The sequence below is a fragment of the Lingula anatina genome, chromosome 10 (assembly GCF_051362555.1).
Source record: "Lingula anatina isolate TDL-2025a chromosome 10, LinAna3.0, whole genome shotgun sequence".
NCBI classification, from domain to species: domain Eukaryota; kingdom Metazoa; phylum Brachiopoda; class Lingulata; order Lingulida; family Lingulidae; genus Lingula; species Lingula anatina.
The window spans coordinates 4,036,945-4,050,643 of NC_141776.1; the positions used below are offsets into that span (position 1 = coordinate 4,036,945).

Consider the following 13,699-nt stretch of genomic DNA (forward strand, 5'->3'; position numbering starts at 1 on the left):
CATAGATTTTAGATCGATCTATCCTCGTGGGGAGTCTCACTAGATTACTGTCAAATAATCCGGCTTAAATGTCCGTCCCGCCTACTACAAGCTGCAAGGGGGGTAATTAACTTTCGTGCCCGCTCGGCTGACAGCTATTTAGCGTGAACACCCAGGGAGTTAGGTCGATCTAAAGTAGGTCGATCTAATCTATGGAAATGGGGTGTAAGAAAGTAAAAGAACACACAGTATGAAAAAGGTCTACGCATGCGACTAGTATCCGTGAAATTTTGACCTCAACTGTATCAACCAGGTTTTTGCAACCGATCAGTCAGTTTTGAGGGTTTTTTAGTGGACATTGTATATCTTTGCCAAACATTGTTAAAATCGTCTGCAAATTATTCGCTCTAAAGCTAGAGAAAAAGCCAAATGATGCGTCCTAAAAATTTTAAGTAAGTGATATTATCTCGGGGGCGGGCTCATTGCGTCACGTGCGTGCGCACGTATTAAATGCTATAGGTCCTCTTGGAGCAATTCACTCTCTTATTACAGCGAGGTGTATTTGAGAAGGCTGCACTTTGCTAACAAACGTGAATGGAGCACTTGCAGTGATTGGACGATTGATATCCAGTAACCAGACTCTCAGACAGACCTTAGTCCACTGGCCGCGTCACGTACGCTCGTGCTAGTACAATGTTTAATTGTTAAAGTGCACAGCAAACGGAACAACTCCCCGTTATACGGGGTATAGTGTGGGTGTCGTAGTAGAAGCGAGGAAGTGTCGGACTCGTTCACGCACGCACGACAACAGCGCCAACCCCTGGGGTATACACGACCGCTGGGAGAGCTAGCACCATTTGTACGATGGCTGGTGTTGCAACAGGTAAGACCTTTTGTGTTCCATAAGAGTATCGCCTTTCAGCATAATTGTGGGATTTTTTTCTTAATGTTTTATAAAGGATTTCATTAGTTTTGTAGACGATTCATTAAATTTTAATTAGTTTTTTATTATATGTGCACACCTCTCTCTTTCTCTCTCTCTCTCTCTCTCTCTCTCTCTCTCTCTCTCTCTCTCTCTCGTGTCGTTAGTGTGTTCAAGGAGTTATAACTCCTTGGTGTGTTCGATGAGAGGGGGTCCCTGTCACCGGAGACGCATTCAACGATGGAATCTGAGATCGAAGCCTCTTTGCAACATTCATTACTTCCTGGTCGATATGCATACTGTCTGGTAAAGTACAAAAAAGTCGCTCGGGATATTTGCATTGCATTACATTCTAGTTTTCATTGCGTTCCATCTTTGTTAACACATGCACAGCCATGACATGTGGCGCAATGTGGAGAGTTACTGTTGCGAGTGACTCATGCAGAAATACTTGAGTTGGTGTTAGCTGGTGTTAAACAGTGTTTACCATATTAATATTTGATGTATTTTTGAGGGTGTCTTTGAAATGTATGTTGACAGGAGGGGAATGTAAAGAGAGAGAGAGAGAGAGAGAGAGAGAGAGAGAGAGAGAGAGAATGAGTTTCACATGAAAACGATGAAAAGACAATATTGCACACTCTCAAAGGAACCCCTCACTATCAAAACCCGTTTCATACCAAGAGCTACTTATTTGATATTTATATTATGTTCTCAAAACCGGTTTACCCTCCGATCAGATTTGGTCTACAATTAACCTGCCGGGTAAGAAAGTCGGTCGACATGGGCTTGAATCGCGAGAAATCTGTTTTATTTGTGTACTCTAAGGCCTCTATTCTAATTTAATACCAGTTACGTTCACCGTATGTTATTCAATAGTATCGGTTTGGGCCGAATAAAGGGTACGTTTGAATAAGCAAGAACATACTATAATGCTTCGTAAATTCTTTGCAATATCATTTCAATGGCCAAAATAAATGACCCACATGTTTTGTGCTTGCCTTCGTTGTATTAAATTTTCTTTTATCTTAGGTTAAATGTGCTATTGTGTTTGATTTCATAGACAGAAAACGTGCCCCTCGTTCGTACGAGTTTGTATGCGATGAAAGCAAAGTATAGCGATATTGAATAACAAAATTTCAAGGGTGCGTTATAGACATTATATAACGGGCAATTTTCGCTAAGTTGTCAAATATTTTGACAGTTCTGGCACTGGTTGGAGGACCGACCGGTGACCGCCTGCTGACGATTGAAGTAACCTGTGGGACAGCAAGTCATAATCTGGGTACATATTCGTTATACATTAATATAGGATATAAATGAATGAAAGGTATTATAAATAGATAAATATTTTCTTATGAATTCTTTTGCATATTGAAAGATATTCCACCAGAGCAAATAACCCGTTTTCAGGCTGTTTTAACTGTTTCAACACTTAACTAGCAAACGTGGGTGTTGTTTAATTTCCATACATCCTTTTCAGTAAGTACAGCTATAGATATATTAACAATTATACTAATAACAACGTAGTGTTATCCACTCAAAGTTACAAACCACAGCTATTTCCCCTCCAGTATTTCAGCCTAAGGCCAACAAGACATCTCAAAAGGGGGATGAAGTCACAGATGTAACCTCTCACTTTTAACACGCCTTTTCCAATTGGCGTGGAATTGTTGCTTTTTTATTCATTTTTTTTCATTGTTTTTTTAAATTAAATTCCTATTTATTTATTTATTTATTTATTTATTTATTTATTTATTTATTTGCTGAAAGGGTTACCTAAATGATTCTAATGCCCATAATTGCTGTTGACCCACGAATTGTAATGTTACTCTAAACAGTGTCACCTGAGTGAATCTTGCTTGAAAACATTAAGGTTATTTCAAAGGAGATGTACTGTAGACAGCGTGACTTGTCTGAATTATTTCTTTTACAACGATGACACCGATATGCTTTCAAACTGACACCCTATGCGGGTTTGGCATTGACATACGTTTCACCATGCTGAGTAATCCCTTTGAATATACATAAAAACATTACTTTTCAACGGTTGCTTTTTCTGCTCTTTGTTATAGCCTTATTCAGCAAAGATGAAGATGTATCAGCAAAAAAGTATATAAATCTAAGGGAAGATTATGATCGTACTACTTAGCGCACTGACCTTTTTTTTATATCTTAGATGCTCTGAGCGTTCAATACCACTGGCGGATACAGGTTTTTTAGCTGGGGGGGGGGGGGGGGGGGGTAATACAATTCAGCATAAAGTGTAAGCCACTCGGATGACATAATTGGCTTTGTTTCGTTTGGCTCGTTATGTTAAGTTTGGCTTGGTGGGAGGATGAAGCGTAGAAGCTAAGGGAGGGGAACGCGCATGCTACCCCCCCCCCCCCCCCCCCCCCCCTCCAATGCATCCGCCATTACAATCCACAGCCTTGGGTCTTACCGAGTGTGTCAAAAATAAGTGAATTCGAATTGTTCTCATTATAGCCCATTACGGATGTCAAATAGATAATGGTCCCATAATTTATCAGCTTAGCACAATCACACGATAATGACTATGTTTATCCGCCCGGAGGGAAAAGTTGAGTGCACCCAACCAAACTTTTATCGTCACACCTTCACATAGGAAAAATAATTTCCCCATAAATTACAACTCTGTTACCTTGGTCACCAGAGTAGGGGACCCACAGCACGGGATCACGAACTATAAACCCTCAGATATAGAGTTATAGTCTAATTTTCTTGTTTTTGGTCCATTTGTCGTAATGGAGGTACGTGAAGAGCTAAGTGACCACTTGTGACGTGAAATACAGTGTATACAGTGTATTAGCTATTTTGAATTTCAATCTCGAAAACGTGTTTGTGGATCCGTAATTTACCATTTTTTACTTTATATAGGGTATGTGTGGTGAAACAGACAAAAATGCTGAAATTTCTAGGAAAATTAATCTTTTCTGTATTTAGGTACCAGTATTATGCGCATCGTAGGCCATTAAAATGCGGAATCCATACACCCTAATCTTAACCCTCAATATGACTAATTCACACTAGTTGTTACGTGCTTGGCGTAGGACTCCATGCGGAACTCCACACACATTTTACCAGACCAAGATGATAAGTATGTCTTTTTTTAATGAAAACAATTTATTTAACTTTGTAATCCTACTGAGTGTACATCTTAAGTCCGAACTTTGAAAGATGTGTATACGTAAAAATGAGTCACTAGTGTCACCTTAATCAATAGTGTAGTAATTGACTTGCATTGCCACTTCGAACATATTGTAGATATAGGCCTACACTGTGTAGTAATATATGTAGAATGCCAAGCCTGTAAAATAATATAATTAGTTTAGAATCTATGGGGAAAATGTGGCTCATTGCTTAGACTGACTGGAAATCAGTTTTTATATTCTTACCGACTTAAACGTTCACCGACCTTTAATCTGTATTTTTCTGTGCCCTAGCAGTATGCATGCGTGTTTGCATTTGCGCGTCTGCGTAATGTTTGTGTGCGTGCGTGCGTGCCTCAGCGGCGTTAGTGAAGGAGTTTGTAATGTGTCTGGCTAAAGTGTGTATCGGCGAGTCCCAGTGTCAAAATAAAATTAGCTGCTTCGAATTACAAAAGACATCTTCAACTTCCATGAGAGGTTTACAAGAGCTTATATTTACACTGTTAAAAGAGACGTGCTGTTTGGGACCTCTATCCTCTTTGTACAACTGGATTTTTTTCTTTCTTTTTCTTTTTAAATATATAGATAGGATTGGCTGGCGGTTACATATTGGAGAACACTTGGACTCCAACGTGCCTAGTCTTTTAAGACTTCAAAGTTTTATTCAGTGTCAAACACAAGGTCTAACATTTTTGAAAAATGTATTAATTTTAAGTTGTCAGTTTATAAACATGTTACTTTCTACACCTATTTCAAGCTATTATATTGTGTATTGTACCTGTGATAACTTTCGAAGAACGCCCATAAAAAGGACTTATTGTCGAGCTAATTAATTGATATATTTTCGTATTCATTATTATTTATTTAACTTACTCATATTATTTTCTTTTTATTATTTTTTCTTTAAATTTATTTTTATTTATTTATTTATTTATTTATTTATTGCTTTTTTTAGGGATGAAGCTGGGGGCCACCAAGCCGATGATCTATTACTTCCCCGGAATGCTCATTCTGGTGTTTATGATGACTGTATTCGAAGTTGGTGTCCTCAAAAATACCCTGTCGTTGAAAATTCACGCGACATCACTCGACAGGCCAACATACCTTGAGCTGGACGTTGTAACCATGGAAACGTTATCCCGCCATCTACGTCACATCATGGAGACAGAGACCCGGATGGAGATAAACGATTTGATTGGTCAAAATAGTTTAAACGTCAAGGAAAGCCATAAAATTGGAATAAGTCGAAATATTCCCGATACACGCCCTGAGTCTTGTGCAACTATTGAATACAGCATAGAGAATCTTCCCTACGTTAGTGTTATCATTCCCTTTCATAACGAACTCTCCACGGTGATCTTAAGAACAGTTCACAGTATTCTCATGAGGACACCGTCATCTTTGCTCAAAGAAATAATACTCGTTGATGATGCAAGCACACATGACCATCTCAAAACACCTTTGGAGACATACATCTCAACTTTGTCCCCAAAGATAAAAATGTTACGATTGCCCGAGCGTTCGGGATTAATCCGGGCACGGCTGCACGGGGCGCGGCAAGCATCTGCTGAGGTGCTTTTCTTTCTTGACGCTCACTGTGAGGTCAACACGCACTGGCTGGAACCGCTTCTACTTGAACTCAACAAGGACCGAGATGTTCTGATCGTTCCTGCTATAGATAGAATAGACGCTCATACAATGGAGTATAGTGCTATGGATCGTGCGTATCATGGGACTTTTGCTTGGGATTTGGAATACGTCTGGCAGATTGTACCAAATAAACAGAATCAGATGCTTTCTGAGAATTCACCGATATCTAGTTCAACGACGGTCGGTTGTGCCATGCTCATTGCCAAGGAATATTTTTATCGTATTGGTGCTTTTGATAGCCAAATGAATATTTGGGGAGGTGAAAATATAGGGATATCTTTTCGGACATGGTTGTGTGGTCACGGGATCAAGATAGTTCCGTGTTCACGCGTTGGACATGTGTTTCGTCCTAGATTACCTTATAAAAATTTCACCTATCACGTGCTTCACCAAAATCTCCGGCGGGTCGCGGAAGCATGGATGGGGAATTATAAGAAATATTTTTATCTTTCAACCAAAAACGTTACTCTTGGTGCTGAGGAAAAAAGGACGTTGCGCGCACGGCAGAGACTTGCAGAAAACTGCCGAGCACGAACCGGGCGTGACTTCGAATGGTATCTTAGTCACGTGGCCACTGACGTCATGATACCACCAGATGGCGCAGTGCACTTCGGCCAGGTGAAGAACATAGCCTCACAGGGATGCTTGACCGTTTCGGACAACGGTCATTTTACTGTGGCCGAATGCGCACATTTTACCAAATCACAACAGTTTGCCTTGGATTCCACAGGGCGTTTAATATATCAGGATAAATTCTTAATCACAAGAAAAAACCCGAGCGCGTCGTTTGGACTTGCAGTGGTAGACGCGCCTAAAAAAATTAACGCAACAGAAGGGCTGGGGAAATGGTATTTGGATACGGAAACTCCGGCATTTATTCAACAACTACGGACAGGTCGCATTAAGACCCCGGTCGGAAGATTAAAACTACAGTTAAAAGGCGTGCCTGCAACATCATCATGTCTGACCCAGCTGACAGCGGATCACATATCCGGAGAGCAATACGTCGACTTGCACAAATGTGAAGAGAAGCAAGTGTTTCAGTATTGGCAGTTTTATCATCACGTCCATGGTGCTGACGCAATGTTTAATTAAAGGCATTGCAATTACCAATAGAGCAAATTCATAACTTTCCTGAAAAATTCCACTTCTTTTCTTGTATCACCAAAATATAGACCTATATCTCATTTATTCAAAATGAAATTGAGGATGTACTTTAATATTTACTTTTTAGGTATTAAATCATTCTGGTAATGGAGATAAAGGCCGACTATTTATTTATGAATTTTTTATCATTAATTTAATATATTTTTTCTGTCGAAAGACGTTCAAATGCAGTAAACCATAGTGACTTTAAACTAAATCAGTTTTTGATATGTCACTGCCCGAAAACAACAGAGGGCGGGGTTTTTTTTAACAAAATAAAGCGAAAACACTTCCTTGAAAGACAGATTGGCGAATTTTTAGCACAAGAAAAGAGAGTTAAGTGGGCACGAATAAAAGTGCATTTGAGATGCAAAATACTTTTACAGTCAAAAGGTTCAAGCACTTCCATCGCAGTATGTTCATTTTTCTTAAAATGAATAAAACACTCCGTCCTTTTTTTTTTCAATGTTTTTGTCAATTTTGCAAAAAAAAATAAAAAAATACGAAAACTCACACGCATAGATTTTTTATACTTAAACTTAATTTAATAAAATGCTTTACGTGTTAAATGATATGCAAGAAGGCAATCAATTTGTCCAATCAACTTAAATGACCAAGTCTTTATGTTCATAATTGTCATATTTTTTGCTAGTCAGTTCTCCTGTCCACATTGAGCAAAATATAAATCTTTACGTTTCTTATGATTCGAATGACTACCAATCAGATATACACATTGGGTCTACATATAAAAAGAAATGCGAACATTTTATCCCCACTTTCGTATCCATCTATAATTATATACGAGATCCACGAGCATCTGTGAAAGAGGAATGGTAAAGACGTAGATGCGCAACTTTAATTTCTAAACCATTAATTTAAAACGCACTGCGTATAGGAAAATTTATTTTCTTTGGGCGGGACTTATGAACCGGATTTTGAAAGTTTAAATTATTACATTACAAATATAACGTCTGTCTCCTATTCGTATCAATTTAATAAATGATAAATTGAATTACAAAGATAACGATCATCATATGCCGATCAAAACGCTTCTGAACTGAAAACAGGACGGCAATCCTTTCAAAATTCAACAAATAAAATCACACAAATTTAGTTTGTTTCTTTTACTCATTTAAGTGCATCAACTTTGTTTCATTATACTACGTATATTATGTATGTATATGTGTGAAAGACGAGTCATTCCGAGACGATCGTATTCCAAAAACCACCAATGTGATGCCGATTTGTATACACCGGCTGTCCATTCGTCAACTCTCTTAATCCAGATCTCTGCAGTGACCTCTGACCTTTCCAGAGATCACTGGATGACCCCTGGCCTTTTCCTACGCTGAACAACGTTGCGTCTTTATTCAAAGATTTTCCGTTCAAATTAACAGTGTGGTCAACCTGCCCTAGGTTACTTTGGTCCATTTCAGATATGTTTGGACGTGCTCCATGTAGAAGAGCTTTTTCTTCCACACTGGACAGAACTTTCAGGCTCTCTTGAATGTCTGAAATTGTGAGCTCTTTTTCTTCCGATGCAATGATATCCCTACTACTACTTTGATCCCCTGACGTTTCTGTGTGCAACTTCTTTTTGTCTTTTTTGGACAATTCCTTAACCAAGGATCCCTTCTTGACTTTTGTCCTAGAAAGTTTCTTGGAACCATTGGTGACTTTTCCCTTCTTTATGGCTCTTCCAGAAGAATTGCGCTTGAAATTAATTTTATCTTGTACCTTTTTTGTCCCTATGTGGGTATTACTTTGAACCACCCCTTGTTTCGAAGCCATCTTGGATCTTTCTCCTTTGCGGCGGTTTTGTATTTTTTCAATTATCATGGTGGGCGAGGCCTCTGCCAGTTCGCTTTTTTCCATCCATGTTGTATTCCTGGTGTAACTGTGATGGAACAGTTTGGAGTCTGGTTCAATATAAGGATGCACCGTTGAAAAATGGAATAGTAAGTCATCCCGACTTAGACTACAGCTGGAGCATTTGAGACATAAGAAGTATGGCACCTCTTGCATGGCACCTGCTGATGGTTTTAAAGGAAAGGTGGTTGAGTGATGCATCTTCATCTTTGGTCCGAGGCTTGAATTGGTCTTGTCTGCTTTTTTCTTCCACTCTTTGGGATTTCCTCTGTTGGTAACTTGGCTGTCAGATTTTGAGCATTTTGATTTGAAGGTCGTCTTATGTTGCTTATAAGCTGTTGTGGGTGCCATGGCGGGTTTCTTGTTTGTTCGTTTTGAATACATGTTTCTTCCATCACCAAGCATTGCATTTTTTACAGTGTCCGTCTCACCTTTCAACTTCTTTATCTTATGATAACGAACTGCTTTTATTTTTTCAATTATTGTTTCATCCGAAGCCCCTTCAAGCTCCTGTTTCTTGATTAGAGCATACCGTCTTTGGCACATACTGTAAAATGTCCTACTTTTGACAGTGATTGAGGGGTGACTGCACTCAATGTGACTAGATATAAGAGAAGGAAGTAAATAGACATAGGTACATATATAACAGCGATAATATACAACAATTTTAAAATCACTGTCTTGATTTATTTGACCATACCTTTTAAGAACTGTCAAATTTTTGGACACATTCTTGTAGGCCCTTTTCTCCTCTAACTTCTTTCGAAGTATCATGTTCACTTGGGTTTCAGAAATTCCCCTTAGTTCTTCCTTATTCATGTGAGCTGTTTCTTTGGCAAATCCTTGGTAAAATCGCTTTGACCCTTGGATAACGCTGTGTCTGGTCTGTAAGTGCACAGAAATGTCTGCCCGTTCCAGGCAGCAGTACATGCAGTTCTTACACCTAAAGAACATCACTTCATCTTTCCCATCCTCTGGTGACCTGCCTCTTTTACCCTTCACCCGTTTCTTCGCGGGGACGTTATCTGAGGAAGATCCTGGCTGGGAGGACTGCTCCACAGCTCTGTCTTTAATCCTTGGCCAGGCTGACTGCTTTCCACTATTCCTTTGTAAAATGTTATCACCTGAAGCCACTAAGGGGATATCCTTCAATGGACTTTCTGAGTTGTCTCTCAAGGCCTTTTTAGCCTGAAGAAACTTGGAGATTCTATTTCTCGAGGAGGACTTAGCAGCTTTTGTGTTTAGGTTTTTTATTTCAGTATCAGCACTGTCGCCATTCGAGGGATTTTCAGTACCAGAAAGGGACTTGGCTCTTCTCTTTCTGATGGGAGATCCTGGAGTACTTGCCTTGGGTCTTTTTGCTGGAGAAGCTGTATACTCATCATTTTTTGAGATTTCAGCATGAAGACTCCTTTTTCTAGGGGATAAACTTGCACTTCCTGTCTTCAGTCTTGTTTCTTCAAAATCTGTCAGTTCAACTTCATCCAGGAGCTCAAAGCTCCTGGTTTTAGAGAAAGATCTTCCACTTCCCATCTTCCAACTTGTTGTTTCAGAATCTGCTGGTTCCTCATTTACAGGAATTTCATCCAAAATCTTGAGGCTCTTTTCTCTGGATGTGTCTGTGACATCTGTTTTCTGTAAGATCCCTACATTGTTCGTTTTTACCACCTCCAAAATTTCACAAAATTGGGAATCATCATTTTGTGCTCTTTTACACTGTTCCAAGCTAAAATCAACATACTTTTGTTGGGTGTCAAAGGAAGTGTAACCTTTATCATTTGGTACGTTCTCCACATTGGAACTACCTCCATTGTCTTGGTTGCTTAAAATTAACCCTTTTTTCTTGCGATTCAAGCTCAATTTTCGAAGTGGATCTGAAGTTAGAAAATTAGATTTCTCAACTGCTTGTCTGTCCACATTCCGCACAGCCACTGAGGCATTAGTGTTTGTGGAAATGTTCCTGATATTGGGTGCTTCACCACTATTACTGCAGTCCTTAACCTGTTGTATCAACTTCAGTTTATTTTCCCACGGTGTCATAAAATTATCCTGGTTACTCCCTTCAGAAGTTCCTTCAAGTAAAGACGTAGAACCATCAAAAATATTTCAAATATTCAAACTAGACAGCAGAGCTTGCAAATATACAGCCTCCAAGCAAACAAACAAAAAAAAAATTGCAACTTTTAAATAATCAATAACATTTTCTGCCAGTCAACATAAAAAACCTGCCTTTATAACAATGACAAAAATTGTCTTTTTTTTTTTTTTTTTTGCTTACCAAAATGTTTGCTCCCCAAGTGGCCAAAGGTAGGTCCCAATAGGAGGGGTTGCTGCGGTAAGTTCAGGGGGACTGGACTCTTTAAAAAAGCAATCACATCCTCATCTCGCTGCAGACTGACAGCTGATGTTGACACTATTTGTGGTCTACAATTATAAAAATATACATAACAAATATATTGTATTTACTGGACATCATATCTTCTTCATTCTTCAAAATATATTAGTTAATGTAGAAAGAAGTAATAGCAATACTATAGTTGTACTAGTAATCATATCTCAAGCTGGTATTGGACTGATTATTGGATTTTACATAACTATCTATTTACATCTGCATATTTGCTATTAAAGATAAATTGTTTTTGTTTTATGAAGAAAGTGTGTGTGTGTGCATTTTTTTTTTTTTTTTTGTAAAAAATTTAATGGAACACGATACTGCTAATCTAGTTTTTCTTCTCTTTATACAATATAACTTCTTTTCCATTTACTAGTAACTTCATACCCAAAACTGAACTTGTTTCTTAGACTAAACATACCAAATAGAGTATTTACAATGATATAATTATTTTAATACATGACAATGTCAACTGCCATATAATCATATGTATTTTAAAACAAGCTTCAATTTCTCCAGCTCCCACCCCCAACAACAGCCAAAACCCACTTTCAAAACCCCATTTATTTTTTCTTTTCAATTCAAATCCTGCAAAAAGAGTAGGCTTGATGTTACCTTGTCTCCAATGCCTCATTTTTATGTCTATGTGGACCAGGATAACTCTTTTTATATGGAAAATGTACTGATGGCCGCAGGAACTGCTCATCTTCAAATTCAGAGTGAGGCAAAATCAGAGGATTTCTCCTTGGAATTTTTGGATGAAAGATATTTGAAGAATTCCCCCTCCCACTGACAGCCTCACTGTGAGAATGTAGTGAATTTCCTCTTCGTATTACAGCCTCATTATGAGGCAATGCCAGAGGTTTTGGTGACAATACCGAATGCTCTGGTCTGACTTCCATTACATCTGATGCACTCTGTGTTACCAAACATGGATGCGGAGTTGTCAGTGTCCGTCCTGTTTTAAAGCCAGACTGGGAGGATGAGGGCATCTGATATCGCCTAGACGTACTCCCTAACACTACATGAGATTGGTTACAGGGAGATGGTGATAACAACTGCTCCCTCCCATTCAGCGAGACCTGTTGAACTGGCTGTGTACGCCCCTGTGGAAGTAATGACTGCTCGCTTGGAAATTTTGTCTGATGGTGAGGCTCTTTCAGTAATTCAAATGACTGATCCATATGTCTTTGACTTCCTGGCTTACTACGGCTGAATTGTAGGGGATTAGTGGAAATCAGTTGACTCTGATATTCAAGTAACTCGTCTCGAGTAAGATGTGAAGGAATTGGTGAAACATATGACTGCTGTCTCGTGTTTCTTGCTTTATGTTGCTGGGTTCTTAATACTAGTTCATGTGAAAAGCTCGTTTCTGCAGGATTGTGGGACTGAGACAGAAGCTGCTGTCTAGGTTGTGGGCTGGGCTTGCATTGCAGGTTATAAAAATGTCCAGAATCAGTCAAAATGGGTTGCACTGGCATGTTCTGAAAAAAATTCCACAACTTTCATTTAAATTATTATAAGTGACTGACTTAGTGTGTATGTGTGTGTGTGTGTGTGTGCGCGCTAAACTTTTCAGCTTACTGGCCTTTTGGACCACCACTTACAAAAAATGTTTGTCTGAATTGGGATTCACTGGTCCAATAAAAATTTTGAAATAAAAATCACAAACTCGGGAACAAGTAGCACGAAAATTCATGCATTAGCACTCCTATGGACGATATTGATATGTAGTGGCTGAGTTAGCACAGCCAGTACATATATCAGAATAGTCAATATGAGTGCTTACGCATGAATTTTCGTGCTAAGGAACAAGCAGAAAGCTTATTGACAATTACCCCTTGAATAAAGAATCAACTGAAATTAAAACTGAAAAATGAAACAATTTACAAATTTGTTTTAATGATATTAAAAAATGGTCAACTGTACTAATCAACAAATACAAAAAAGCTTTTCATATCAATTATCATGACAACATATGCAGTTTATGTAAAAGTGTGGGGTAAACACTAACATGAGGTTTTAATTAAGTACAGTACTCCTATTAACGGTATCTTGTACAGATTATACTAAAATATATACTATAACATAAGAACTGTGTCAGCAATTGTTAATTGGGACGCCTGGCCAAAGCAAGTCAAGAACAGTTTAAGCGAAATATCTTTTTTTAATTATTTGCTCTGTAAACAAAAGAGGTATGTGGTCTAAAGCATTTGGCAAAACTCCACTCTGCTAGAGGGAGCCCTAACTCAAACATTGTTACAGAGAGAGAGAGAGAGAGAGAGAGAGAGAGAGAGAGAGAGAGAGAGAGAGAGAGAGAGAGAGAGAGAGAGAGAGAGAGAGAGAGAGAGAGAGAGAGAGAGAGAGAGAGAGATTTCATCTGCATAAAAATACTAACCAACAACCGCTGAACAAAATCTTACTGGAGATGATGATCAAATTCCAAAGCCGAACAGACGAGAGAAATATTCCCGCTGCCATTTATATTCTTGTGTCGTTCTTAGTCACGTGTTGTATTAGTCGTAACGGATTTAATCATAGTTAAATCGTCTTAGTATATATGTTGATCAATAA

General features: G+C 38.7%; 2 protein-coding genes across 3 annotated transcripts; one reads left to right on the forward strand and one right to left on the reverse strand.

The window, feature by feature from the left end:
• The first annotated feature begins 516 nt into the window (after window positions 1–516).
• Window positions 517–7,326, forward strand: LOC106167090 (polypeptide N-acetylgalactosaminyltransferase 13). 2 transcript variants are annotated; one of them, XM_013545795.2, is made up of 2 exons: window positions 517–862; window positions 5,024–7,326. In XM_013545795.2, exons 1-2 carry the CDS (start codon window positions 844–846, stop codon window positions 6,811–6,813), a joined length of 1,809 nt encoding a protein of 602 aa, XP_013401249.2. In that variant the 5' UTR covers window positions 517–843; the 3' UTR covers window positions 6,814–7,326. The 2 variants fall into 2 exon arrangements, with proteins under 2 accessions (XP_013401249.2, XP_013401251.2); XM_013545797.2 differs by lacking the exon at window positions 517–862 and adding an exon at window positions 3,769–4,016.
• Window positions 7,327–7,840: 514 nt separating this feature from the next.
• LOC106167111 (uncharacterized) lies at window positions 7,841–13,693 on the reverse strand. The gene is made up of 4 exons (XM_013545812.2): window positions 13,524–13,693; window positions 11,741–12,609; window positions 11,012–11,157; window positions 7,841–10,805 (listed from the first exon to the last, which is right to left on the reverse strand). The coding sequence occupies exons 2-4, from the start codon at window positions 12,604–12,606 to the stop codon at window positions 8,062–8,064; spliced, it is 3,756 nt and encodes a 1,251-aa protein (XP_013401266.2). The 5' UTR covers window positions 12,607–12,609; window positions 13,524–13,693; the 3' UTR covers window positions 7,841–8,061.
• Window positions 13,694–13,699: the final 6 nt, after the last annotated feature.